Source organism: Drosophila biarmipes, chromosome 2R (genome assembly GCF_025231255.1).
Source record: "Drosophila biarmipes strain raj3 chromosome 2R, RU_DBia_V1.1, whole genome shotgun sequence".
NCBI lineage: Eukaryota > Metazoa > Arthropoda > Insecta > Diptera > Drosophilidae > Drosophila > Drosophila biarmipes.
In genome coordinates this window covers 2,797,414-2,823,862 of record NC_066615.1, presented here as the reverse complement: position 1 = coordinate 2,823,862, position 26,449 = coordinate 2,797,414, and the positions used below count along the sequence as shown (strand labels likewise).

General features: G+C 42.7%; 5 protein-coding genes and 2 non-coding genes across 10 annotated transcripts; 4 read left to right on the top strand and 3 right to left on the bottom strand.

The window, feature by feature from the left end:
- Nucleotides 1-339: 339 nt before the first annotated feature.
- LOC108029414 (eukaryotic translation initiation factor 3 subunit F-2) lies at nucleotides 340-1,549 on the bottom strand. 3 transcript variants are annotated; one of them, XM_050887925.1, is made up of 2 exons: nucleotides 1,359-1,549; nucleotides 340-1,251 (listed from the first exon to the last, which is right to left on the bottom strand). In XM_050887925.1, the coding sequence occupies exons 1-2, from the start codon at nucleotides 1,458-1,460 to the stop codon at nucleotides 541-543; spliced, it is 813 nt and encodes a 270-aa protein (XP_050743882.1). In that variant the 5' UTR covers nucleotides 1,461-1,549; the 3' UTR covers nucleotides 340-540. The 3 variants fall into 3 exon arrangements, with proteins under 3 accessions (XP_050743882.1, XP_016957137.1, XP_050743883.1); XM_017101648.3 differs by having other exon boundaries at nucleotides 340-1,302; nucleotides 1,359-1,547; XM_050887926.1 differs by having other exon boundaries at nucleotides 340-1,232; nucleotides 1,359-1,467.
- A 1,472-nt stretch (nucleotides 1,550-3,021) lies between these two features.
- On the top strand, nucleotides 3,022-3,920 carry LOC108029429 (uncharacterized). The gene has a single exon (XM_017101674.3). It carries the CDS (start codon nucleotides 3,085-3,087, stop codon nucleotides 3,484-3,486), a length of 402 nt encoding a protein of 133 aa, XP_016957163.1. The 5' UTR covers nucleotides 3,022-3,084; the 3' UTR covers nucleotides 3,487-3,920.
- A 740-nt stretch (nucleotides 3,921-4,660) lies between these two features.
- On the top strand, nucleotides 4,661-21,362 carry LOC108029693 (patched domain-containing protein 3). 2 transcript variants are annotated; one of them, XM_017102155.3, is made up of 10 exons: nucleotides 4,661-5,199; nucleotides 13,125-13,255; nucleotides 13,314-13,459; nucleotides 16,459-16,673; nucleotides 16,868-17,049; nucleotides 17,109-17,288; nucleotides 17,354-17,517; nucleotides 17,579-17,917; nucleotides 18,370-18,683; nucleotides 18,738-21,362. In XM_017102155.3, exons 2-10 carry the CDS (start codon nucleotides 13,125-13,127, stop codon nucleotides 20,541-20,543), a joined length of 3,477 nt encoding a protein of 1,158 aa, XP_016957644.1. In that variant the 5' UTR covers nucleotides 4,661-5,199; the 3' UTR covers nucleotides 20,544-21,362. The 2 variants fall into 2 exon arrangements, with proteins under 2 accessions (XP_016957644.1, XP_050743870.1); XM_050887913.1 differs by lacking the exons at nucleotides 4,661-5,199; nucleotides 13,125-13,255; nucleotides 13,314-13,459 and adding an exon at nucleotides 16,363-16,377.
- Trnan-guu (transfer RNA asparagine (anticodon GUU)) lies at nucleotides 11,947-12,020 on the bottom strand. Its single transcript has one exon. It is a non-coding gene; the product is annotated as a tRNA-Asn (tRNA).
- Nucleotides 12,203-12,276, top strand: Trnan-guu (transfer RNA asparagine (anticodon GUU)). The gene has a single exon. It is a non-coding gene; the product is annotated as a tRNA-Asn (tRNA).
- Nucleotides 21,363-21,474: 112 nt separating the features above from the next.
- Nucleotides 21,475-22,252, top strand: LOC108029431 (macrophage mannose receptor 1). The gene is made up of 3 exons (XM_017101676.3): nucleotides 21,475-21,636; nucleotides 21,696-21,804; nucleotides 21,857-22,252. The coding sequence occupies exons 1-3, from the start codon at nucleotides 21,490-21,492 to the stop codon at nucleotides 22,129-22,131; spliced, it is 531 nt and encodes a 176-aa protein (XP_016957165.1). The 5' UTR covers nucleotides 21,475-21,489; the 3' UTR covers nucleotides 22,132-22,252.
- A 2,346-nt stretch (nucleotides 22,253-24,598) lies between these two features.
- LOC108029423 (galactose-specific lectin nattectin) lies at nucleotides 24,599-25,252 on the bottom strand. The gene has a single exon (XM_017101667.2). It carries the CDS (start codon nucleotides 25,227-25,229, stop codon nucleotides 24,684-24,686), a length of 546 nt encoding a protein of 181 aa, XP_016957156.1. The 5' UTR covers nucleotides 25,230-25,252; the 3' UTR covers nucleotides 24,599-24,683.
- Nucleotides 25,253-26,449: the final 1,197 nt, after the last annotated feature.

Below are 26,449 nucleotides of genomic sequence, written 5' to 3'. Positions count from 1 at the left end.
GGGCAAGAATAAGACGATGGCGACGAGGGAAGCCTCAACAAAAATAATTTGTTTACGCCATGAGCTCATTATCTCGACTGGCCCCGATGATTTTGGAATCTAAAGTTCAGACGCAGCTATCACCCTAACAATCATGAATTTCATTTAAATAACCTCCAACAATAATTTGTGTTTTCAAGACATGAAGTAAAACCCTGTCCTTCGTCCTTATGTTTCATTTAGTGAAGAAGCGACGATTCTCAAAATGTAGCCCTTGATATTAATGTATTCGAAGCGATCATATATAAGCCACTCATTTACCAAATGAGCGATAAACACGTCCAATTAAAAGATATGGCATGGCTTGAAAGGACGGACCAACAACAAATTGAAAGAGTCCCTCATTTTTAATGAAGAAGTGAACTTATACACATGTCAGGATGTACATGGTAAAATTTGATTGAAAATAAATTGATTAATTGGTTGGGATTAAAGATGAAATTACTTATTTTTACCGTTAAGCCGGTTAACTTTGCGCAGGGATGCCTTTGGGATGTTAAATTAATGTTCGTGCATGCTGGACAACTTCTCACTGATCTCCAACTGAGTTTTTATCATCATGGACAGGGTTATGGCCATAAGCATATCGCGCAAATGAGCATTGAACATTAGGCGGAAGTTCTCGGAATCCACTACCGGAACTGAGCTGAGGGCGTCGTGAAGGGTCCGACCAACCAAGTTGTCTGGCTTTCTCTTTCTGGCCAAAACATCATTGATGTAGCGCAGCACCAATTCCAGGCGCTGTTGCATATCCTTTGTGGCCTCCACCACTTGAACCAATTCCGGCAGGATTCGTCCCATTTGTTTAGTTGCCGAGTGCAGCGATTGCTTCTCCATCGATCGTAGAGCCACCATTTCGGGATTTCCACTAGTCATCTCCAGCGGCAGCATCGAAAACATCAGGCCTTTGGTGCCGCCAGGCACACCTATCTCAACAGCGCAGTACAGTCGCGGCAGCAGTCGCTGGGTCTTCAGGGTTGCATCTACTAGCAGGTGCAATGGCTGCCTCTCGCCGCATTCCCTGGTATAATATTCGTAAAGCAGAGTTGCGGAACGCGACACCGATTTCCCAGTGGAGAACCATCCCAGCACACGCTCTTGCGGATAGGTCAGCATATTGAGCTCCAGGATATCGGTAACATACGCAAGATCCAAATCTATGTGGCCAATGTCCGGCTGTTCCTTGTGCAGCACTGTGAAGCAGTTGGTGATCTCAATATGACCATTAATACCATTACCTCGGCCCAGAATAGTGCCTATTACCTGGCGTGTAGCTTTTGATGAATTACTGGAAGGGAACATAATTTATGTGTACCTACCTGCTTGGCATCTTTTGGTCTACGCTCGTAGGCGTCGATAATTTGGAAAAGCACCAACGGCTGTAGCAGCACCTTCGCCCGTATATTAAAATTGCTGAACATCGTGACTTAAAACAAAAACTTTCAAAGGAAGATAAGTTTTAGCAAGTGAAGTAGCAAGTGCCTGCGTCAAAGCCAAAATACCAGTGTTGGAAAAACAAAGGAAGAGGCAAAACCGAATGTATGATTTTCGACCCATTTAGAAACAACTAAAAATGAAACACACTTATGTACATATATTTTAAATATCCTCGCTATTCGCAGCTGTTGAATTGCTTTATTTCTGAACGTTTCACAAACGATTGAGAGATCGACCATAAATAGCTGCGGTTAAGTTCAATTCAAACCGCTGTGATATTTTTTGCAAGTAAAGTCGTCAATTAATTATTATTAAAATTGTTAAGAGGAACTAAAAATAAACTTTTCAATTAGATTTTAACTTAAAAAAGCTCACTAGTGATTCTAAAATGTTAAATAGTTACCAAGGACAGCCTCAAACTTGTTAAATTGCTTAACAAAACTGGTGTTTGTATGGAACAACTGACAACACCTTAACGAAATTGAACAGTTTAGGGATTACTCTTATTGGTTGTTAAATCAATATTTTCTTAAAAGTTTTGTGAAAGATTTAGTGCTTAAATTGTCCTGCTCTAAATGCGTACACAACCTACCGTCAAAACTACCAAATCCGTTGGTCAAAATATTTGTGTTTTTTCGAAACATAAAACAGCGAGGGAATCGATAAATTTAAAAAAAAATTTAAAGCTTCCGAACTATTAGTAAAATTTATATTTTTACGCCCAAGGAGTGCATGCATGGTATTTAAAAAATGAAAATACCCAAAATTCCACTAGGATGTTCACCGCAGACCACCTTTATCTCGAAGGTGAGCGGAAAACAGGCTCCATTGCCTTATTCATCAATAGTTTTTATTCCACAGCGGCACATTTTTGAAGATGTTGTTTTGTGGTTTGCGTTTTTTTGTAAATTATCTTTTGGTTCCCACAGATTAAAATTCCGTTCTTTTTAATTCCAAATACTCGAGCCGAAATCGCGGGTACCTTTTACCGAGCTGCTCACTTCAAATAATTTACAAAAGTTATACCTCAAATAACAACAAGTATATATATATTTAATATATTAAGAATTAAAAATTGTACATTTTTTTAAAAAAATTTTAATAATTGTAACGAGACAAAATATTGTTCAAATATTTCCGACCACTGGTAGGGCCGACACGTTCAACATGTCATGTGCAACATGTCACGTGCGACATGTCACGTCCAACATTTCAATTACCGTCATACTATTTATGCTCGTTACTCGATAAGTAAAAGGAGTAATGATTATACCCGATTATTCCCGAACGGAAATCAAGGGTTTTGGTTATCCACCACTGAGGTGCACCACAAAATCGCACATGAAACACCTTGGGATAAATATGGCCACCTTAAGACCTCGCGGTTTTGATATCCATGGGAAAAATTTAGAACTCGACTTAAGCGTTTCTTCTTGTTTATACTCGTAGAACCATCAGCATTTCCCATTGCATACCAACATCTTTATGCAATATAAAACACTATGGTTTGTTTTCTGCGTGGGGGAATGGCAGCTCGAAACTATACTGTCATCCGAAAATGTCACAGTATTGAAAACAATTTTATTAGCAAGTTCGAGTGTATTTATTATGGCAAGTTCAAAAGAATTCCTGGGTTTGGCACCAGGTGTAAATGTGCTGTGTACGGTACTAGCTGGGATTCTATGTTTGGGGTTCCTATCCATCGATGTGGCGGGATATCGTCTGGATGACTTTGTTCTTGCGTTGCACCTGAGCTACCTGGAGCAGGGACCACGTTCGTTTGCCCCAGAATCTTGGGAGCGGGGAACCAACATCATGGTAGGTCTCTACATGCTTATCCTTTATATGGTGTTCCGGCTGAGGGAGCACATGAGGCTGCAGAACGTGAAGGATATTCGCCGACAGCTGGAGTTCGAGGACCTGTTCCGAATGGAGACGGCGTTCATGGAGAAGCTGCGATCCCAGGGCGTCGAGCTGGAGGATCCCACCTTGGACTCGACCTGCACATAACCGCCATAATCGCCTCATTCAGGAGCCAATCAAGTAGCTCGTTAATGCCACCGGCATGGACAATGTTAATGCTGGATTTAGAGTGCGAGTACACATATATAGATTGCACGGCTTGATTGCTCAGAATTGAATTCACCATTCGCCCGCCGAGCCGGGCGCTTCACCTACACAGCTCAATTGCCCGACAAGTAAAATATAATCCTCCTCGGCCGAGTTGAACGTGCCCGACCATACGCCACTTATACTACACGTACAGTATGTTTACTCGTACTACGTACTGGCTTAGCATGGAGGCCGGCGGCCGTACACTTCCAATAGTTCATTGTTTGGTTCTGCACACGAGTGTATTTTTGTCGCGCACTATGCCCCTGCTATCGCCACCGATTGTGTGCACTTTTTCGGTGTGAAATAAATTGTAAATGATTTTATTAAAATTTCCGCTTAAATTTCTCAGCGGCAATATCTGGGTCCCCCACGTTGTATTTGCATCTCTCTGCCTAACCGTTTCGAAATTCCCTGCAGCTTTCTTTCAAGTGCGACACTTCTTAAAGGGGTGACGACCGCCCCTTCAACAAACAATACCTTATGTCCAATTAATTATAACCTTAAGTGGGCATCAGCAGCTAATTTCTGTCCTACGAATATGGGCTGTACTATGACTCCAGGCTGAGTCTGAGGGGTTCCCGAGGACGGGGACATGGCCAAATCGACTCAGCGAGAGTGTAACTCTCTCTCTGCCAGTAAGGGGTATGAAAACGCCAAGTAACGATCTAAAGTACAAGGATTGGAGTTGCGCGCAGAACATGATCGCTATCTGCTCTTCGTTTAAAACGCGCGTGCACCTGGCATACACACGGATCGCCCTGGCTAGGAGCTCGGTTGCTTCCAAGGAAACACATTGCCATCGGTTCAGGGTCCACACAAACTCGCCGAATTTCGGCTGAAGCCGCGCTTGCGATTTCCACAAAACTGGTGAGCGGGCGCTGAAGAAGGTGTCGATTAATGAGAGAAAATGCGACCTTCAGACTGCCGCGGAAAACGAGCGCACCTGAGGATAGAAACAGGTACACAGCAAAGGGGCGCAGAGATTTTTCCCGAAATCGTGCGAGCGCTGCAGGTGAGAGCTAGGCCGCGGTCGGGCGCCGCGAGAGCGCTGAGCCAGCGACTTCATTCGTCTGCGATACGTGGTGCGAGGCGGTCGTGTGCGCGGAACTCTGGTCTTTCTTCAGGGGCTGCGACTTCTGGCTGTTGATCGAGAATCCCACTGAAAGCCCCTTGGTGGTGGGCCAAACACGTTGGTAGAAACGCCGGAATTGATCCGTCGGTTAGCGGGTAGTGAGTTCGAATTCGCGTCAGCGATAGCGCAAGACAGCGTCTGATCTGCCAGCGCGATCTGAAGAGCGACTGGGTCCCGCAGTCCGCGGTTCGGACGCAAAGCGGTTGTCGCGCCGCTCCAAATCCGAGTTCGAGTCGCCTCCAGGTGAATAATATAAACACGGTGGCCGAATGCAGTGCGAAGAGAATGCCATTTCCGAAAAGTCACTAAGAAATTCTGTGAAAGCGCCTCACTCTGGCCGAGTGCAGTCGACAGGCTCGCCAGTAACTGTCGGTCCAGCGAAACTACTGGGAAGGAGCTACACCCAAAGTCGTTGGCAAGGAGAATTGCGTCTTGGATACGAAGCAATACCATAGTGAGAACCGCAGTGCCACAGGGTAAGTGCAGTCACAGAGACATTTACGCCTCGAACCTTCCTGGAGGTTTTCCCAGGGATGCTTCTGTGGGTGCGCAGAGCTCTTCTCGGAGGCTGCTGTGCAGGGGTTGAAATGTCGTCGTGGGATTGAGCTGAGGAGTGCGTGCTGGAAAGTGCGACTTAATAAGATTCCCGAGTTTCGAATCGAAGTTAAAAAACAAATGCCCGAACTATTTTAAATGTCTTACGAAACAAGAATGTTACATACTTCTTTGAAAGGTATGCCCCTCTGATTTTGAAAGATGTTGCTTACCAAAGTCGGGCTATAACATTGGTAAAGTGTTCATATTTGTAGTTTAAATTCCAATTACCGTTTGCGATGACGTATTGTGGAGAACGAGGAGCGGACTTGTTTATGATCATATTTTTGCAGTGAGGCTGTCCGAATGCGCCACTCTAGCGGTATTTCCTGATCTCATTTAATTTACTGCTTGTTGTACACAGATCTTTTCACTGTCAGTGATTATTTTACAAGCAATAAAAGAGTGCTTCTCCAAATTTTTGCTGTGCACGAATTATGAGCTACAATAGAAGCTAAGTGGGCGCAGTAATTCATCGCTTTGTTGAAGTTCATTAATGTCTGAAGGGAACAAGAAGCCAGCGACATTCATAAAAATTTCATGGACAATTTAAGCCCGACTTTGCCTAGCACACACAAGCGCAGATTCGAGTCCAACATTTCAGTGCACAAGTTTGTCTTTATTTGCATCGGCAATAAAATCTAATGGACGTTGTTTCCAAACTGCAAGTGCGATTGCCACAATAACCTGCAACTCCGGGCCAAGTCCAACTCGCTTTGCTGATTCGCGTCGAGAAAGAAACTCAAAACTTTTGACAGGCAAATTAGTGGAACAAGAATTGAGAGCGGCTTCAATTACGGCGTGCGATTGAAGTAATCCACCTGAGCCACAGAAAGTGAGGCATGGATCGAAAACCCACGATCAAATTCACCTGGAAAATGGCCAAAGAAAATAGGCAAGTGCGTTGGCTAACAGACCCTCACATATGTTTCCATTGCGCACTCGGACAACACTCAACGCAAGAGTGGTTACATAAACTGAACTTTGGTGATCCGGTTTGCCGGATGGATCTGGCCCTGGGCAGCCGCCGACGCCGAGGGAGTTTTTCGGCCCAGTTAATGAAAGTTCAAGTGAAATTCGCGTCCAACAGGGAACCGGTTGATTGGCTCATCCCCATCGTCGGTGGGGCGGCGGGGCCACTGTGCTCAAGGTTGAAGCAGAATGGAGCGATTCACATTTGGTAACTGGGTGCAGCTGCACGTATCGATATTGTGGCTGGGAAAGCCGCAGGTAGATGAGTTTTCCACCCTCATCTCGGGCAGTTCACGAGAACTGAGCAGCAGGTAGTAGCTCTCTAATCCGCGCGGCCTAAACTGGTTTTAAGCTTGGATTTTTCCTTTGAGTTGGAAATTGCTCGGAGTACGCAGACACCGCAGGATACACGAAACTGTTTTACTGCTCCATCAGTTTTTCACAGTTTTCAATTAGCAACTCTGCAACTAGCTCACAATTTGCCAAAATTCAGCCAAACTATAATTGAGTGTGTGCTCGAGTGATTAACGGCAGTGTTGTGAAAACGAGAAGCTCCACGCTGGCGTTCTTCAGTCCAAGGCATTTAAATTTAGCTAAGTGATTGGCAAGCTAATTATAGTTAATGGGTGGACGGGCGGGATAGGGGAAAGCGGGAAAGCGGGGGCATCTTGAAAGGAAAAGTGCCCGCTATCTCCGAAGCTCCAAGCTGGTTTCAGTTCAGAAACGCCGTCACATACCGCCTCGCTCGCTCACACACGTATATACTCGTACGTATAAGTTGTGCATGCGATGCGATCGGCCTCACACTTTCTTTTTCTTTCTCCGCTTCTTTCTTTCGGGGTCTCCCGCGCTTCAAGACTTTTGTCGCTCGGCACTTGAGAGTTTTTGCGGTCGTCTGTGTGCCAATTGGTTGATTCATTATTCCGCCGTTGATAGTCGGAAAAACTCAGTCATGATTAACTAATCTCCGAGGAAAGTAATCCAGTAGACCAACAAAAGTGAACGAGAGAGTGTAATTATGGCAACGACCTATCCCCGCTCGATTAATTGAAGTAGAGCGACGCTGGAAGACATTAGAGCAGGCTTCTTCTAATGACAAGTCTCTCCAGTATGGCTTAATAAGCTACGGTCAACAAACTATGTTCAGTTTTGAGCATTTATTAGTTTAAATGAGCTGTGACAATGTGATGACACTTGATTATCGTCTGTTCAAGTGATCTGGACGTGTGTGTGCCAACTGCTGAGGTACGCTGTACGAGTGCCGGCAGAGCTGTATCACGGTTGTCAGTGAAGGGTTCGAAGGACTCATACGATTCACTAGGACCAGACCATTGGCACGGTCATTCTGGGTCACCTTCTTCCTGTCCGCAGCCACCGGAGATACTGGACAAATCTTGATGCACCCAAGACTCATTTTCATCGATCTTGAACTAAGCCTGATGAATGAAATCAGATTAGGGTATTTTCGGACTGTGGTCCACTGACCTGCAGATCTCGGACTGAGCTGCGAGTAGATAAGTCCGAAGTCGAAACGCTAAGGTAAATGGTTAATTAATGCAAAGCAAACAAATCAAAAAGCCAAATTCAAATTGAAAGCGGCCAGCTTGTGCGTGTGTATGGGACTATGTGCTTAGGCCAACAGTTAGTGTGTTGGTGTGACCCAGATCCAGGCTGAACGCATGTAGCTGGAAGCGCTCCAGTCCGGTCCCGTCCCGCCCCGCTCTTCAGGCAACCCACTCGGTTAGTCAGTCAGAGGCGCAGAAAGAGTAGAAAGTGAATTTTTATCTTGGCTTCTGCCCCGAGGCAGAACTTCGTCTGGTCTGCCCCACCACACCCAAAAAAATAAAAATCCGAAAACTTGTAGGGCTTTCAATGTTAAATTGTCAGCCCCAAAGTAAGCTAATTAAAATTCACAGCTCACCATTGTGTGGCAACCGATTTCAATTGTGAGCGACCTTTTTCGGACTGATAGGTGTATGTGTAAACTTATAGGTAAAACGGAATCAGCTTCAGCCAAGTTAGCCCAGCACTTATTCATATGTAAGAGTACATACTTTTTGTCCATCTGTCACTCCCACGCCCAAGGTCATTAAACGCTCTTGTGTTCTACTTCAATGACTTGACCTACATAGATGTGTTTGCGGCAAAGCTACACCTTGTAGATAATGACAAGAAATCAATTCGAAACCGGGTTTCCAATAGCCAAATATATTTAAATATTAATTAATTTAAATGTTGTAATTTCTCGGCATTTATGCTTTGCGCCACGGCAACGCGCAAAAGTGAAAGTTGTTGACTTGGTCAAAAAGAAAAACTGACCAAAGCTTGCATGCCTTTTGCTCGAAATCAATTTCTGCGCTGCTCATTTTTCGCCTCCTTCTGTTTTTTTTCTTCTGCTTGCAAATATGCATTACATAAATTGTTTAAGCCAAGCACACGCTGCAACAACAAACTCTTAACGGGGCTGGACAAAACAGGGAGTTATGTAAGCCGAGCAAGCAAGCCGTGATTAAAGCGGTGATGAAAATATGTCAGAGTGGCGAGGAGTCCAAGCCGGCTGAGAACTACTTACTTGAATGACTGTAGAACCCGGAGTTTATTGTAGGTGCTCGCACAATGCTTCAGAGAGAAGTGCAGAGTCCCTTAAGGAGTTGGCCTACAAGCTCGTAGAAGACAAATGCTTTAAAGAGTCATAACATTTAGAAAAGCGAGGAACGCATTAACAGCAAGGCATCTAGAAGGCAACACATAAAAGCCACACAATGGTCGACACAGAAAGTAAAAACAACAAAACAAAAGACTTAAGAAACAAACTCTTTTTGGTCATCAACTTTCTCGGGCCAAACATAAAAGCTTTTGAGACGCATTCCAATGCCCGTCTTAGCATTCGCATTTAGCTGAGTATTGACAAAAAGTATGCATATAAAATTGGGTTGGCAGAAGCAAAGAATCCGCCTTGTATCATCCGCAGTTGACCTGGAAATTATGCAAAGCCTCAGCCAAATGTTGGATAGTTATAGATGGCCTACGTTGACAGCTTTCTGGGAGGGAAGTGCCGGTTCAAGTCGGTTTTTTTTTTGGCACGCAGTACGGGCTTGCTCAAGGCGCCGACCTGGGCTCTGACTCATATGGCAATGCAAAATGGAATTCTGTGACTTTAGCTTCACTTCCAATTTATAAGGCGTCAGTAATATCAACTTCGAAGGAAAAATAATGATGTTGCACTTTGAACAGATGTATTTTCTGGTCACATTTACTGTCATTCAGAAACGCATAGCTACTTCAAGAAACTTGGGAAGATGGGGAGCTCATTTGATTATAAAAACTGAAGCGTTGAAAAAGCCCCGCCGGAATTGCGACAGGCATTTGTAAAGTTTACTAATGGATTTCGAACCGAATCTGAAACTGTTTGTTACGCGATCAAACCCATGTGTATTGTACAATATTTATATTTAACCTTTGCATAACGGCTTTGGAGATTGATCAGACATAGGTGGTAGCTGATAGGAGCTCGCTGAGACGCACGTTACCGAATCGTATGATAACGTTTCCAAGTATGAGCAAAAAATTGTGACGAAACTATTTTGTGAAGAGGAGTTTCCGATCCTATAAAGTTTATTTATATGTATATGATGATCACTACCCAGGAGAGATCTCTGAAACTATAAAAGTTGGCAGTTGACATGGGGCTTAAGGCTCTGGGAAAGCATAAGTTTATTTCAACAGGGCTCTTTTGTTTGTTAGTAGTAGGTACACAGAAAAAAATGCGTCAAGATCAATTTGATATGCGCATGGTAAGTTTGAAATTTCTTGACATCGAACAAGAGGATAGAGCAATATGGCAGCGTTACGTGAGTGGAAGCGAAATAGACCTATTCGAAATTCGACTTGGCTTACTTCAAACATGTTGTCTCGCTTGCACTAACATGGTTTTCATGGGTTTTGAACTTAACGCCTGCAAAAAACGTTATGCGATAGACGGAAGGTAATATCTGATAATATCTGAAATGCCTTACAATTGTTAAAACAGGAGAGGACTCGAAGCACTAACCCTCAGACCTGTGTATCAAAATTGAGCTTTGTCAAAGCTTTTTTCTAGAAAAAAGTGATACCGCTAATGTAAAAATGATATTACCGAAATATCGTTTTTAACATTTCGATCATATTAAATTGATATGTGACATATCAGGGCCAATTGATACTGGATTTCATTAAATTGACCATCATATCATATCAATTTTTTTTCTGTGTACATTAAATAATTTGTATACTAAATGAATAGAACCCATAACAACATAATAAAAACAAATGAGCTATTAAAAAATATGTTTTCCTAAATTAAATTATACATTTTTAATGTCACGTACTATTTTTGTACCCGTAACTCGTATAACAAAAAAGTGTGCCCCTTTTTTTTGTCAGAAAGTATTTACAGGTGAAAGGAAGCGTTTTCGACCCCATAATGTATATATATTTTGATCAGGATCACTAGCCGAGTCGATCTAGCCATGTCCGTCTGTCCGTCCGTCTGTATCAACGCTGAGATCTCGGAAACTATAAGAGCTAGAACAGTCAGACTTTGCATTTTCGATTGATATAAGAAAATGTTTGACACGCCCGTTTTAACGTCCCCAAATGCCTAAAACTGTCTGCCGCCCATATTACACATACCGAAATAGCCGGTAGGCGGCGCCTTACAATATTCCTTTGCTGCCTATATATATCCATTTTCATTTTGCTCCCTCAAGCTGAGTAACGGGTATTTGATAGTCGAGGCCCTCGACTACAGCTTTCTTCCATGTTTGAAAATATATTTTTTATAGTTTTACAATGACGTTTTTCGGGCGGGCAGCGACACCTCACGAGTTGGGGAAAACCTACGCAGCTGCCCTGTTTATAAGACCGTGTTTATTAAACCATTTTGACATAATGAACCGTTATGTCAATGGTGGCCGGGCGTTGGAGTCAGAGTTGGGCCCGGAGTCAGAGCTATAACCTTGAGACAGCTCCGTGACTCAATTTGGCGAGCGAAGTGCTCGACTGAGCTGCTCAGCCCGGCCGTGTTGTAACCCAGGTGTTTACTGTACGAAAAGCCAAACAAGATTGTAACAGTTTGGTAAAAGTGCAGCGTCAGTAGTCGTTGAACCCCAGGCAGACAAAATTGGAAAGTAATCTTGTATAAAGTTTACGTGTCTTGGATGCTCGACAAATTGATTTCTGTAGTCTGCCGCCTCGCATGCAACCTGTACCGGTATTAGAGTCCGATCGCAATGGTCGGCCTTTATTGGTGTTGTGTGCCTAGGGCTGGCAGGTACCCGCTGTTTGGAACGCTGTCTTTACGTTGAGCAAGTGTCGCCGTCAATGTTCTATTTATGTCAGGTGCGATAATCCTTTGTGTCCTCCACCCATACGTGCAGTATCTGATCACATACATATGAGTCCAAGCTTGTAACAGGGTCTGCGTGGCTTGATAAATCCCAAACTAATTGCAAAGCTTTTGTACAGTACAAAAAATAAATATTAATAATAATATTGTTTTTTACTTTGGGAGTGAACCACTTTTTGTCTTACATGAAGAGTAAATGGGTAAAGCGAAAAAAAAAAAAAAAATACAAGTAACAACAAAAATTAGAAAAAAAAATAAAAAGAGTGAGCTGCGCCCCCGGGTGGACTCGAACCACCAACCTTTCGGTTAACAGCCGAACGCGCTAACCAATTGCGCCACGGAGGCAGTCGTGTATATTTTGCCGCATGTTCTATTTGTGGTTACTGGACTGGCTACACCGATACTGTTTGACTCGCACGAAATTAACTGCTTAGCTAGTCTTATTAGAATTTTTTATATTCTTATCCGATTTGTGCCCCCTTTTTGGGTGTGCTGACATGTTTAGTAGATTTTTCGGACTCGACGTAGCCTCCGTGGCGCAATTGGTTAGCGCGTTCGGCTGTTAACCGAAAGGTTGGTGGTTCGAGTCCACCCGGGGGCGATTCGCTTTTTTGCTCCCGTTTTTAATTCGCTTTTGTTGTTAATTTTTTAACACTTAATTGCATACTTAAGTTCTTTAATCGTGTTAATGAACATTATTGCGGGTTTCCTTGTTATTGTGTTTTCGTAATTTTCCTTTTTTGTTCAGTGAGATAGTGAGCAAGGGCATGTGTTCAGATTCGTTTAGCCAAACAGCGGCAAAGTGAGGCAACCAAAAACAATGCGTATCTAAAGTTTAAGTTGAAGGTGTCGATGAACAAAGCCAAATAGACACGGCAACGAGTACGTGGTACACATTTCAGTGGATGCATTTAGCAGTACTAATACACCGAGAAATAATTTAAAATAATTATTTTGAAACTCTAGGGTATACAATTAATAATCACTCGCGATGGTTTTATTGAGATTACCAGCAGTCATCCTGTTTTTAAACCACAATTTGTTAAAGAACCGCATTGGGCTCTGATATTAGCTTTAGAAACCCTTCTAAAATGTTTTAAGCTTCTCGCATCGAAGGTATATTTCATTGCACCGTTTGAAAACATTTCTGAAAACATGCGCTGTAGTAAATTAAAATAACAAGTTATATTAATATTTCTGCAGTTAGTTTTATGTTTTTCAAGAACTTGAAAGCTATGTACATACAATCTTCGCCCGCGAACGACCTCCAAGGGTATGGCTGGCCGAAGCTATAGCTTTTTTTCTTGCAAGTACATTTTAACGTACGTTTTTTTTTGGTTATTTATAAATACAAAAGCAATTGCCTTTTTACCTTTACGAGACGATCTTAAACGTACCGCGCTCGTTATTGTAGACTTGGATTACCATAAGCCTTCTTGTTCTTCACAGATGACGTGCGGCATATCATGTGTCGATAAGACACTAAACAAATCGTTTTACCATCTGGGAATTTGCATAGCCAAACATCCTGGCTATTTTATTATCATTCCGGTGCTGCTGACGCTGCTCTGCATGACGGGGTAAGTCAATCGACGTTGTGCTGGGCCCAATACCTAAACTTGTATATATATTTTACAGCTACCAACAGCTCAAGTATCAAATAGATCCAGAGTATCTGTTCTCGCCGATTGCGGGGGAGGGCAAGACTGAGCGTGCCATTGTTGAACAATACTTCAAAGTTAATTATACGCATCGTTTCAACGTCGGACGCATAACGAGACCCGGTAAGTAGCGGATAATATGTCCCCTGACGACTATTTTGGTAAATGTCGGTTAAATGAAATGGGATTAGAGTCACGTCGCAAAATTAAGAGTTTCCACATTTTTTGCACCTTACCCAAAACTAAACTCTTTCCTTTTGTCTGCGCCCCGCACCGACGTTTGTCTGAAGTACATATGCAATAAATAATTTCAGCACACGGTTAAGATGGAGACATAATATTTTCTGCTTTTATTGAGGTCTTGAACTCGGGTCCGTTTTACAGGCTATTAACTTCGTTAAATGGGTTATTGGGCAAAGCAACTAAAACCCCCGACGCCAAGCAGCAACATTAGTAACAGCAGAAACATTAGTAATAATTGAAGTAAAACAATGTCAAAAGCTGCCTTCGGCAGAGTACCTTATACATTACAAAGTTGCGAAATGTGGAAGATTCAAGCAGTTGTGCCTATTAAAGGAACTAAAATCTTCGCGCTTTCCAATTGTAAGGGAATCAAAAATGGCCTCATTCTGTAATAACATACCGATTTCCAAGGTGCCATTAAACAATTTACATACACAAAAAGTAGGCAGCAAGAGCCCCACACATTTGTATAGTTACATTACCAATTTTATAGTAGCTCTCACGCTTACGTGTTACTGGAGATTAACTTGTTGATGGTTGAAATTGACAATTCGACGGGTGGGCGCCGTTCACTTATAAATATTATATATATTCGTTATTTTATTCATTAATAAAATATGTCATTCATGTGTGAATGCAACCGATTTGTATAAACCTTACGGTTAGTAGCCCTACATGAGTGTGTTTATGTGTGGGACATACACAATTGGAAGTCTAGATGTGTACTGAATGTTTTCACAAACTTAATTTGTATAGGTGAGAATTGAGGGGTTAGCAACTAGGTGCAGTAGTCCGCTTACCTAACGCTGAATATTTGCATAATTTAGGCTTCGTTTCTCCAGTCGTTTAGCCGGACTTTAATGTCTGTTGCAAAAAATTAAGTAATACGGACCTAGGTTAGTCAAAAGATGGGAGAAACGTGTGCTTCAAGCAATGCGATCTACGACTGCAATAAAGCACCTTTGTTATAGCCTCGAAAAAGTCTCAAAAGTTTTCTCCTTCAAAAGATACCTTGCAATTGTTCTTTCGAAATCACTAGACCCATTCTTCGAGTATGTGCTAAATGTGCACTGAGCAGTTCTTGCAAAGAGATGCATGGGGATCAGTGCGGTTGGTCGATAACCTCAGAGAAGAAAACATCGAGAAGGCCTAAAACGGAATCCACGCGAAGCAACAAATAATTTGAAGGCGCGAACTCCGATTCAGTTCATTATTGAACTTTGTTTGGAGACTCGTCAGGCAATAGGCATGGGGACAAAAAACCCGTCGAGTGCGTGGAGGCCACAAGCGACCGGAGCAGATACACATCCAAGCGATTGCTTTGGTGCCCAACGGTATTATCCAGACCGCATTGAGTCGGTTACGACCAGTTAGCCACCAAACTCAGTGCTCCGCTTCAATTGCACTTTGGCCAAATGTGCCACAAGACGCGTGCGGGCTGCAACTTTCCCCTGTCTTTTGGAAATTTGTTTATAGAGCGCAACAGAGGAAAAAAGCCAGCAAATAATTGAATTACCCGCTTTGTTACCCTGGCAAAATTATAAATTGAAAAAAAAATTGACGCACTCGATTAATACTTAAAGCAAAGCTTCAGATAAAAGGTTATAATTTTCAAATGACCCAGGTGCCGGAAGGAAGGATTTCCGGATGTTGAATTACCTCTCAAATAACGTATAAATTGTTACTTTTTTCCGAAGAATGCCGAAAAATGTGTCCGAAAAAAATTAAGACTTTTTATTGTTTTTACCCCCGTTGCTGGCAGAGTACAAGGCTATTGTATTCGGACAAAATGAGTAACAGGTCGGAGAAAGGTTTTCCGATCTCATAAAGTTTATATATTTTTGTAAGCATCACTAGCCGAGTCGATCCAGCCGTGTCCGACTGTTCTTCTGTCCGTGTGAACGCTGTGATCTCGAGAAGCATAAGAGCTAAAAAGTTGTGATTTCAGATCTAGATTCCTTATCTTCGTAACTGAATTGTATTGCTTTCGTCCATACCCATCGTTTTTCGCGCCCACGCTAACGCTCTTGACGCCTAAATCTGTCAGTCGAGGGTAGCTGGTGCCTTTTAAACTCGCTGTGCTGCTTGTATGCCGCCATCCCCTTTTTGATCCCTTTACTGAGTAAGGGTATCTAATAGTCGAGGCACCCGGTAATAGCGTTCTTATTGTTATTCCTCAACTCATTTGATGATTGGAAGGACTTCTGGTTTACTGGAGCCTCAATCAATAATTGTTGTCGTTGTTCGATGTTGTGAATCATTCATAACAAAAAGTCTGTACAACGTGAATGGTTTTCTGATGGCATTTAATATTTTATCCAATTCAAGTTCATCAAAATGAAGTTCGGCAACGAAGCTTCAATACTCTTTGACATGTAGCTTTCTGGTTTCAAGAGTTTCATAATGAAGATGATTATAATGAATATACACATTTATTTTTTAATAACAAAATTCTTTTAAGTGACTGTATTTGGTTGTGTTGGAGCTGTATTGGAACCTAACTACTTTAACTGAGTGTATCCAGTCTACTTATTACTCTGATTGAACGAGATTTACCTATTGATATATACCTACTACATATAAGTTTCGCATTAAAACTGTGACGCAAGCACACGAGGCTGCATTTGCTATGGCGCATTAAATACAAATAACGATTGGGACAATCGGCTAATATCAAGTGGAAGGGCGATAAACGATAAAACTCAAGCAAAACCGAAATCCAATCAAATCCAATTAAAATTATTGCCACGTCTTGGCGTGTGGGGAACAGCAGCAGCCACATTAGCCTTCAAACCTAGGTCCATAAAGTCACTAATGTTTTTCTTACTGTTTTTTAAACACTTAGCCATTGCTAATCCTACAAGTGTTTTCGTTTTTAGGTCGCTTCGGGCGAGTCATCGTAATAACAAAAGATGGGGATCAAAATATGATCAGGCGCGAGGTGTTCCAGGAATTGCGCCAGCTAGACAACCTCATCCAGAATGCAACCACGACCTACGACGGGGATACGTATACTTACAAGGACAACTGCGCCCGGTGGGAAAACGAGTGCTTTGAGAACGATATTCTGAACCTGGATGCGCTGATGGATGATGTGAGTACAGCGGCATTGCCACGATCCACTCCCCCGAAAAATCGTGTTGAAGTTGGGTCGTTTTCTGGAGTAACGAATTGCTTTGCCTTTGAAAAACGTTAAATACCTAAATAATTTAAAAAACCCTCGAATTTACCCTGTGACGTCTTTTTCATGAATATGAATAATAAATTTTCGGTCCTCTTTGCTTTCAGATCGAATCGGGTCAGCTGAATCTGACATTTCCTTTCATGTTCAATCCAGTCACGTGGGATGCCCACCTGTTTCCTGTCTTTTTTGGCGGCACCAAGCTGACCGAGGACAATATTGTGATCAGTGTTCCGGCCATTCAGTTGGTTTATTTCGTCACCGCAGACACTAAACGGCAGGATGCAAAGTGAGTGAAAGTACCTGCCTGAAATTTGGCCGAATTTATGTATATTGTGATCCTCTTAGGGGTGCCGAATGGGAGGAAACCTTCCTGAGGGTAGTTGGCAATGCCGAGGACTCGGGTGTCTTCAAGCACATCTCGGTCTCGTACTTTGCCTCCCGCACCTTGGACCACGAACTGGAGAAGAATACGAAGACTGTGGTGCCCTACTTCAGCTCAACTTTTCTGCTCATGGGACTCTTCAGGTGAGTGGATGCAGTTGTCTGGAACTTATAGCTATACATAATTGGTTGAACTTCCAAATATTCAGCATCATCACCTGCATGATGGGCGATGCAGTTCGCTCGAAGCCCTTCTTGGGTCTCATGGGCAATATCTCGGCAATTATGGCCACCCTGGCAGCGTTTGGCCTGGCTATGTATTGCGGCATTGAGTTCATCGGCATCAATCTGGCTGCCCCATTCCTGATGATAGGTATGTTTGGCATAAGCGTGTTCCTCATGACCAACCAACAATTTCTAATCTTACTCCTCAGGCATCGGCATCGACGACACCTTTGTTATGCTGGCGGGTTGGCGTCGCACCAAGGCCAAAATGCCGGTTGCTGAACGAATGGGTCTCATGATGTCCGAGGCGGCCGTGTCGATCACAATAACTTCGGTCACCGACTTCATTTCTTTCCTGATCGGGATCATCAGCCCCTTCCGATCGGTCAGAATCTTCTGCACGTACTCGGTGTTCGCAGTCTGCTTTACGTTCATGTGGCACATCACATTCTTCGCCGCCTGCATGGCTATTTCGGGCTACAGGGAGCGAAAGAACCTGCATTCCATCTTTGGCTGCCGGGTGCAGCCTATGTCGGTTGCAATCAAAGGTAAGTGAACCGAGGGATTCGATGGATTCGTCATCGTTCCTATTGTTGTTCTACACTGGGAGTTTCGTTGATGACACTGATAGTATTGATATAGGTACAGTTGAGCAAGTATAAGAGTTCTTCTTTTCGGTATCGGCGTCGGTAGTTAGTTAAACCGTAGTTCATCATAAAATACGTTTGTAATCGTTTTCCTTTTCCTAATTCCCCGAAATGAGCTCTTGCTTTAAATTTTTGTTGATTGAACAATGTAGTTAAGCCATCCGGAGTGTAGACAGCACCACAACCGGATAGAAGTACTTAGGTTTCAGATAGCTAAGCGGCAGCTGCAGCAAACATGACCTTGATCATGAGACAGAAACAACTTGACTAGTCAGACATTGATTGACCACAATTGAGGCCAATGGAAACTTGTCTCACACCACTTCTTTCAATCGCTTCGTTTGGTCCCGCAGAGAAGCGCAACTTCCTCTACAAGGCGATCATGGCTGGTGGCATCGACCACAACGATCCGGATAACCCCATCGACAACAAGGACCACATGCTGATGGCGTTCTTCAAGGACAAGCTGGCCGCTGTAATTAACAACAAGTGGTGCAAGGTGATTATCATCTTGGCCTTTGCGAGTTATCTGGCGGGCGCCTGTTACGGAATTACCCAAATAAAAGAGGGCCTCGAACGGCGAAAGCTCTCCCGGGAGGACTCGTACTCGGTGGAGTTTTTCGATCGCGAGGATGATTACTACCGCGAATTTCCATACAGAATGCAGGTGGGTTTTCAAGTGCACTTCACTCTTGTTCCGTTCTGATTTTTTATCTTGCAGGTCATTATTGCTGGCCCGCTGAACTACTCGGATCCCGTGGTGCAGGAGCAGGTGGAAAACCTAACCAGTACTCTGGAACAGACCTCGTACGTGACCTCCAGGCGCTACACAGAGTCCTGGCTGCGGTCGTTCCTATCCTTCCTGGAGCGCAACAACGAGCTGCTTAACGTCACTGTGGACGACGAGCAGACATTCATTGATGCAGTGAAATCGCACTGGCTGTTCCCCGGGAACCCTTTTTCCCTGGACGTACGCTTTAACGACGACGAAACCCAGATCATTGCGTCGCGCTTTCTCATCCAGGCTGTGAACATCACGGACACCAACCACGAAAAGGAGATGGTGCGGGATCTGCGAAAGATTTGCAAGGACTCGCCACTTAACGCCTCGATATTCCATCCCTATTTCGTGTTCTTTGACCAGTTCGAGCTGGTTCGTCCGGTTTCACTGCAGGCTATGGTGATCGGGGCCATTATCATGATGATCATCTCCTTCGTCTTCATCCCTAACATCTTGTGCTCCTTGTGGGTGGCCTTCTCGGTCATCTCTATTGAGCTGGGCGTTGCCGGCTACATGGCCCTATGGGACGTTAACCTAGACTCCATTTCGATGATTAACTTGATCATGTGCATTGGCTTCTCAGTGGACTTCACCGCTCACATCTGCTACACGTATATGTCCTCGAAGAAGCGCAGTCCCAAGGCTCGCGTCCGCGAGGCCCTTCACTCCCTGGGTCTACCTATTGTGCAGGGTTCCAGTTCAACCATTCTTGGTATTGTGGCCCTTCTGTTGGCCCAGAGCTACATTTTCCTGGTCTTCTTCAAAATGGTCTTCCTGGTGATTTTCTTTGGAGCCATGCACGGTCTCTTCCTGCTGCCTGTGCTACTCTCGCTCTTCGGGCCCGGATCCTGCCTCACCTGGACGGGCAAGGACGACGGAAGCGACTCAGAAGTGGACGATAGCCTGGAGGACCGGCATCTGGAGAAGCCCTTCTCGCAGTCTTACTACATTCAATACCCCACCATGGGTCCGTATGGCTCGAAGGGCTTTATGGGAGCCCCGTACAAAGCCTACGGCGTGGATGAGAAAGACCTGGGACTGGGCACCTCAGGCGAGGACTCCTCAGAAAGCAGCTCGAGTCGATCGCAGCGCCGTCAGCAACAGGTTGCCACCGCCGAGGACGAGGTTGTGGTCCGGGAGTCTCCGAGTCGGAGGTACGAGGACGGCTGGCGCCGCTCTTCCTACCAGAATATTTTTGGACGTGGCGCAGCGCAGTTTCAGGCTCAGCCCGAGCTCTACGGCCAGCAGGTTTCGGCGGCAGAGTGGCGCCAGCGCCTAGATACACACGAGCAGCAGCAGCGCCAGCGACACCGCAGGGTTCCTCACGATAACTACCGCCCGGAACTGGAGATGGACATGCAGAGGGCGCGGCGCAACTCGCACGGCGACGTCATCGACATGCACGGAACGCCCAACTCTTCAGTGGACGAGCGAATAAGAAGGCAGACAGAGCCCTTCAGTGCCGGCAGCGGCGACGACAGCAGCTACCGCCATCAGCAGGGGCTGGCTATGTCGCCGCCCGCTGGAGCCGTTCCTTCAGCTAAGCGGTATCATCGACGACGATCTTCGGAGGATTCGACTAGCCGGTACCAACGTTGGCCGGCGAACATTGAGGAGCGAAGGGCACGTCGCACCCACTCTCCTGCCCACTCCTACCGCTCCTCCTCGCACCACAATCTCTACCAGCCCAACGGGAAGGGGTCAAAGCATCCGCCCACCTACCAGTACGGAGACTACTTCCCGTAAGGCGCGTTATGTGACGGGATTATTTCTATAATGTGGGTGGGTGCGTCCACCTTTTAGAGAGATTTACCAAAAAAGAAAAATAGTATTTGGACAATACTAAAACAAGGAATTGTTATAATCAAAAACTGTATTCTTTCTCGAGCTCTAAATATTGTTATAGGACTGAGAACGTAAAGGATTTGTGTTATAAGTCGAAATGCCTCAGAATTGTCCACAGATTACTTTTTGATATTTTGGTAGTTACGTTTTTTGGCATCTATTGCAAACAACCCATCCAGGTATAAAGCAGCATAGAGGGGAGCAGAGCAAATTTTCTTGTCAAACTTAAAATAAGTTAGGGCTGTTTTTTAAAGAAATCAAACCATTTTCTGTCTTCAATTCTCTTAAGCTTGCCCTGCGTAGACTACATATCAACGAATATCGAACCATCGAACCATCGACTCTCACACTGGTCCCAGAGATTATTTTCGATTTTAACTAAAAATGTACTGGTTGATAAAGGCTATTTATCACTATCATCTTATTCATAACAACTCGAGTTAGACAGCTTAATGTACCATCTCCACACTACTATACTTCTTGAGTCATACGTTGGGCTTCCCACATCAGTGTTTATTTAAATTAATTTAGACGTAGTGCGAGTGCGTGTTCGATTCTGTTGTATAGCAAGAGCAACACTAAGTATATATTTAATAACTAATAAATGATAAGAGTGGCCTAATAAAGGCTTAGATGCTTAGCTCTGTAAGATATTTTGAACAAGGTTGTAAAGCGTTTACAATGTTTTCTATTTAATAAAATTTTATATTTTCCTAGAAATGATTTGCACGCCTTGTAGATATTGTTTCGGGGCATTGAGCTTGTCTTAATGGCTTTTTGAGTTACTTTTAATGGCATATGCCCAAGCTTTATAAATGACTTTGGGTCTGAAGGAAGTATATTCAGTATGCTTTCCATATTGCTAATTATCTGTACCCTGCGGTTGTGGGTAATAGCTGTCGATAACGGTGAGAATTTAGAGCTTTCATTTGTTCCGAAATGCAACCCTCTTATTCATTGCGACGCATATTTTTCTGTGGCGGGTTTTGCCGAGGTGAGTTGTGCCCACCGCTGCAGATTTTCTGTTAACTTTATATTTTTTGTATTTTTAAGGTAAACTGGCTGGAAGCCAACTTTATATGTAATAGAGTGGGAGCCGTTTTAGCAACGGTAAGAAATGAGGAACAGCATCAACTAATGCTTCACTACGTACATAAGAAAGGTATGATTGGCCTTGGGTAAATTTTCTTTCTTTATAACTGTCCTTTACCTAGAATTTTTCTTTGGAAACCAAACTTTCTGGATGGGCGCCACAAATATGGTGGAGCACAGCTACTTTTGGACTTGGCTGAGTACTGGCATCCCCGTAACTTACGCTCAGTGGGCAAACGAGGAACCCAAGTCCGATCAGACTGGCAAAGACGCCTGTTTGATCCTAGGAGCAGACCTTTTGTGGCACAGTGCTCCATGTAATGAAAAGCATAATTTCATCTGCGAAAATGTTTGCCTACTAAAGTATACATCGTTAGACAAAAAGGTTTATATCTAAAACGGTATATTGAAGTTTAGAAATGGCTATTTCAACTTAAAAATATCAATTAAAATTTCTACAAAAAAGTATTTAAAAAATAAAAGAGGTTTTATGAAAGCAATCCCAAACAGCAAATAAAGCTCTTTTCCTTGTTTTTGAGATTAAACATTTATGTGAAGAACTTTACAGGTTATCAAATCAAAATTCATTGAACTTAAATGAGGATAAAATCATTCAGGGACAAACAGCCTTGATTTAAGAATGATTTCATGCCATTCTTTTTAGGACCGTTCATAATTACATGAGCACATTTTTGGATTTAAATATCTGTCAACTCTATACATTTCCAACTGCGCAATCTGAAAGTGCTCTGCATATAAAGGGCACAAAATACAACGTTTTAAAACCCGTGAGCAGCAAGTCGTAAGTTAACTTAAAAAATGTATACAGTTTAGTTATATCTCGTTTATTTCGTTTTAGTTTCCATCACCTATTTCTCTTACTAGCAAATAATTAAAACCCAATTAAACTTGATAACATTAATTTTTTTTTAATTATTTGTACTGCAACCTCATTACTTTATTTATAAATCATACTTGTTTTTAATACAAACATGACTAAATTTAAGAATTATTCATACTGTATTGAATGACTGTAGAGCAAAGCGTTCTAAAAACGTTTTGAATTTTCTGCCAAAAAAAGTCGTCAGTAAAAGCTGTACTTTGTTGACACTGAAAATTCTTGATCCAAGTACGAAATTAACAAAGAATGAACTTTATATTTGTATGAACTTTTTAATCCTGATATTTGAAAAAGGAAATATTTTTAACTTAACAAGAGAAAAAGCTACAACCCAGTTATTTGATTACCATATACACACAAAACAAGAAAGGAAGTTAACTTCGGCGAGCCAAACCCTTAATTTAATTCTTAAAAAAATAGTACCAATATTATAAGATAATATGTCAAAATACACCAAAGCTATAATTTGTTTCATACAATTTTCCGATCGTTCCTGTAACAGCTGTATGATAGATTCGTCCGATTTTGATAAAATTAAAATAAAAAATTAGAACCAATTAAAAAAAATTGTTTCCAAACGTAGGAGGTAATATGTTAAAAAACACCAAAGATAAAACATAAGACAGACGGACAGACGGAAAGACGTATGGACAGACGGACATCTAGTGATGTTGATCATTTATGGGGTCGAAAATGTCTCCTTCACTGCTTTGCAAACTTTTGACTGAAATCATTATATCATCTGCAAGGGTATAAAAATCTAATGGTAAGAGAGAAACCCAATTACAACGTACTTGAATTGAGCACATTCGTCCTCAAAAACCGTGTAAGTTCATATGTTCTTATTTTGAACTGAATGTTCTTAATTCAAATGGTAGGACCATTTTAAAGTTGATTTTGGTTTTAATTTACGAATTATATTATTTAATAATATTAATGGCGAAGTATGTTGAAAACTTTAAAGAATAATAAAGAATAATTCCCGATCCAGTCCGGAATTGTAAACAAGCTTGGATTTAACAAGCTTTTCAAGGGAATACATAGGGCAGGACTTTAATTTCATAATTAATTTTTGCTTTTACATTTAAGGACATATTCGTCTGTCTGTCTGGCCGTCCGTATGAACGCTGAGATCTTGGAAACTATAAAAGCTAGAAAGTTCGTGCTTGGCATCCAAATTCTTGAGCTACTGGTACGATTACGATTCTGAAAGATATAAGTAAAGTGAATTTATATCCTTATGTATGCATATTACAAATGTACAAAATACAAGTAAAATGAACACACAAATAATTTTTTTTTAATTTTTTATACGTTTTCCTATTGTTCATATTAAACTATATTAACTACACTTAACTTACCTCTGATACTATTGATCTAAAATTTCCCTTCCCTTTTCACAATTACAAATGCAACTGAAGAGAATTTTCTATACCAGAGATAAGAATAATCATGCACTTCCCTGCATCTTCCCTTTTCCCTCTCTTTTCATTTGTGTATCAGGAGTACAGTTCCAAACAACGGCCACCTTCGGGTTTCATATATTTTTTAAAATTTGCAGCAAAATAAAACTGAATGCATCTTATTTAGGAACATTTAGAAGGCACCGCAATGCACTGCAGATGCGACCTTGTACTAGTTGTTTTTGGAATGCGTTTCCGATCTTACAAGTGGGGTAGCAAAAAGGCAGCTTCGAAATATATGCATATAGGTGCATGCAACGTATACCTTCTACTTTCCCGCACCCGCGCAAATAGAATATAATGCTTCATCCCTTTCGGCACACGTTTTTGGTGACCATTTCATAATGAAAGAACAGGTTCCAAAATGCAGTCATTTCCAACTGGGATGTCGAAGTCACACCAGCGTTTACATGTGTGCGAAAGCTGAGCTTCGAAACTCCGAGGAACTCTGAAGAAGCGAGTTAGGCACGTCTGTTCTAAATCAAATAACTCCTTATCCCTTTTGTTTTTGCTTGCACTCATTTGGCTGCTATTTTAATTAACAAACACCAAACGTTTTTGTATGAATTTTGTCACTTGAGCTTACTAAACGTCGTCATCGAACTGACAGCGCTTCTCGCAGATGAAGTAGCGCTGTTCCTCGCAGTCCTCGTTCTCCCACAGCCCGTTGATTCCGTTGATACTCAGGCAGTTCCGGCCACCGCTGGAGTAACCGGGCAGTCCATTCTGGAAGTTGCGGTAGTTGAGGGCTCGTCCCTTGCTGAACCACACCCAGTTGTTTTGGCTGGCCAAGTCGGTGCCAGAGGTCCACAGTGGATCAGCAAGGAGCTCCTGCTGGTTTCGGGCGTAGTTGAAGAGGAAGTTGCGCAGGCTGCGCTGATCCTGCTCGGACGTAATGCTCACCAGGGTGTAGCCATAGGCGGCACAGGTGACCTGGGCCTGGAACCAGTTTACCTTGGCGAAGGCGCCTATGGCAAACCTGCCATCGCGCAGGCTGAAGGGCGAGAAGGCGGGTATCTCAACTTCGTCGGAGCTGTCGTTTCCAGGTGCCGGGGATGTGGGCGCCAGCTGCGATTCCGGCAAGGAGCAAGCCAAACCGAAGAGAAAACTGATCAAGAATAGGGACCGCATATTGCTTTGAATGAACCAGAGGGGAACTTCCCTTATATAGCCAACGTACTAATTGCAGCGAGCATTCATCAATGTCACTAGATAAACAACCAAATCTGGTACATATATCTGAATAGTTTCCCTAAATTGGTTTCAGCGTGCTTGCTTCTTGCTGCTCGCCATAAATATGGCTTACCAGTAAATCTTAATATTAAGCGCTGCGCAAATCCGCTTTCCATTTTTATGTTAAGGATTGCGCTCGCTAATAATTTTATCCTTCCCCTAGAAACATTCAGTCCAATGCCAGTGCTGCAAATTTATCGAAAAAATGTAAAAAGCATATCTCATTTAACTCAACTGACAGCTGGGGGAATCCGTGGGAGAAAGGATGACGTTATGACGGGGTCAAGGATTGCCAATTGCCAAAGCGGAACCCTTGTCTAACTTTTCCCCATTCAATCTCGAAGCACATTTCCTTTTGGAGGCGCTCTGTTTGTCAGTGTGTTGGCCAAGTGTTTACGAGTCCCACTGGGATTGAACAGCAACGAAATGTTGACTTGGGGGAAAATGACACAGATTCAAAAATTGCTTCTGCATTGTGGTAAGTGTCCCGTTCTGTGGGGCGAACACGTTATATAATTTCTGTGAATGGCGTCCCATTTAAAATTGCGACTGCACTTGCCAGTGCTGCACACTAAGGGTCATATAACTAGTAACTAGTTTACTATTACTATTTTTAGTACGATAAGAAAGTAATGAATTTTGAGACCAGACTCTTGAAATATAAGATATAAAGCAATACGAACGTAGGTTTAAAAAACGCATAGCTAAATGCACCAAAAGAGATATACAACGCCAATTTGGTGTGGGAGAATTTATAGCATTGGGTATAGTCTAAAACTTGCAGTTTACGTGCAGAAGACTTTGTCAGCAAATACATGATTCCCTTGTACATATATTCCCTTGCAATTCGTCAGAAAAAATGTAGTAGGCAGAAGGAAGCGCTTTGACCCCATAATAATTTTAATACATCATTTTAAAATTGAGATTAGATGTGTAAAGTGCTACAAGAAAACAACATTAATAAAACAAAATTTCATAAGGAAATTGACCAATTCATCGAACAATTTATAGGACTAATGATTGAGATGTATTACGAGTCCTTTGCCCAGAGGAAGGAAGTAAAACCGCAGAGTTATGAGTGCGTTGATAACTGATTTATTCTTAAGTTGGTACATGCT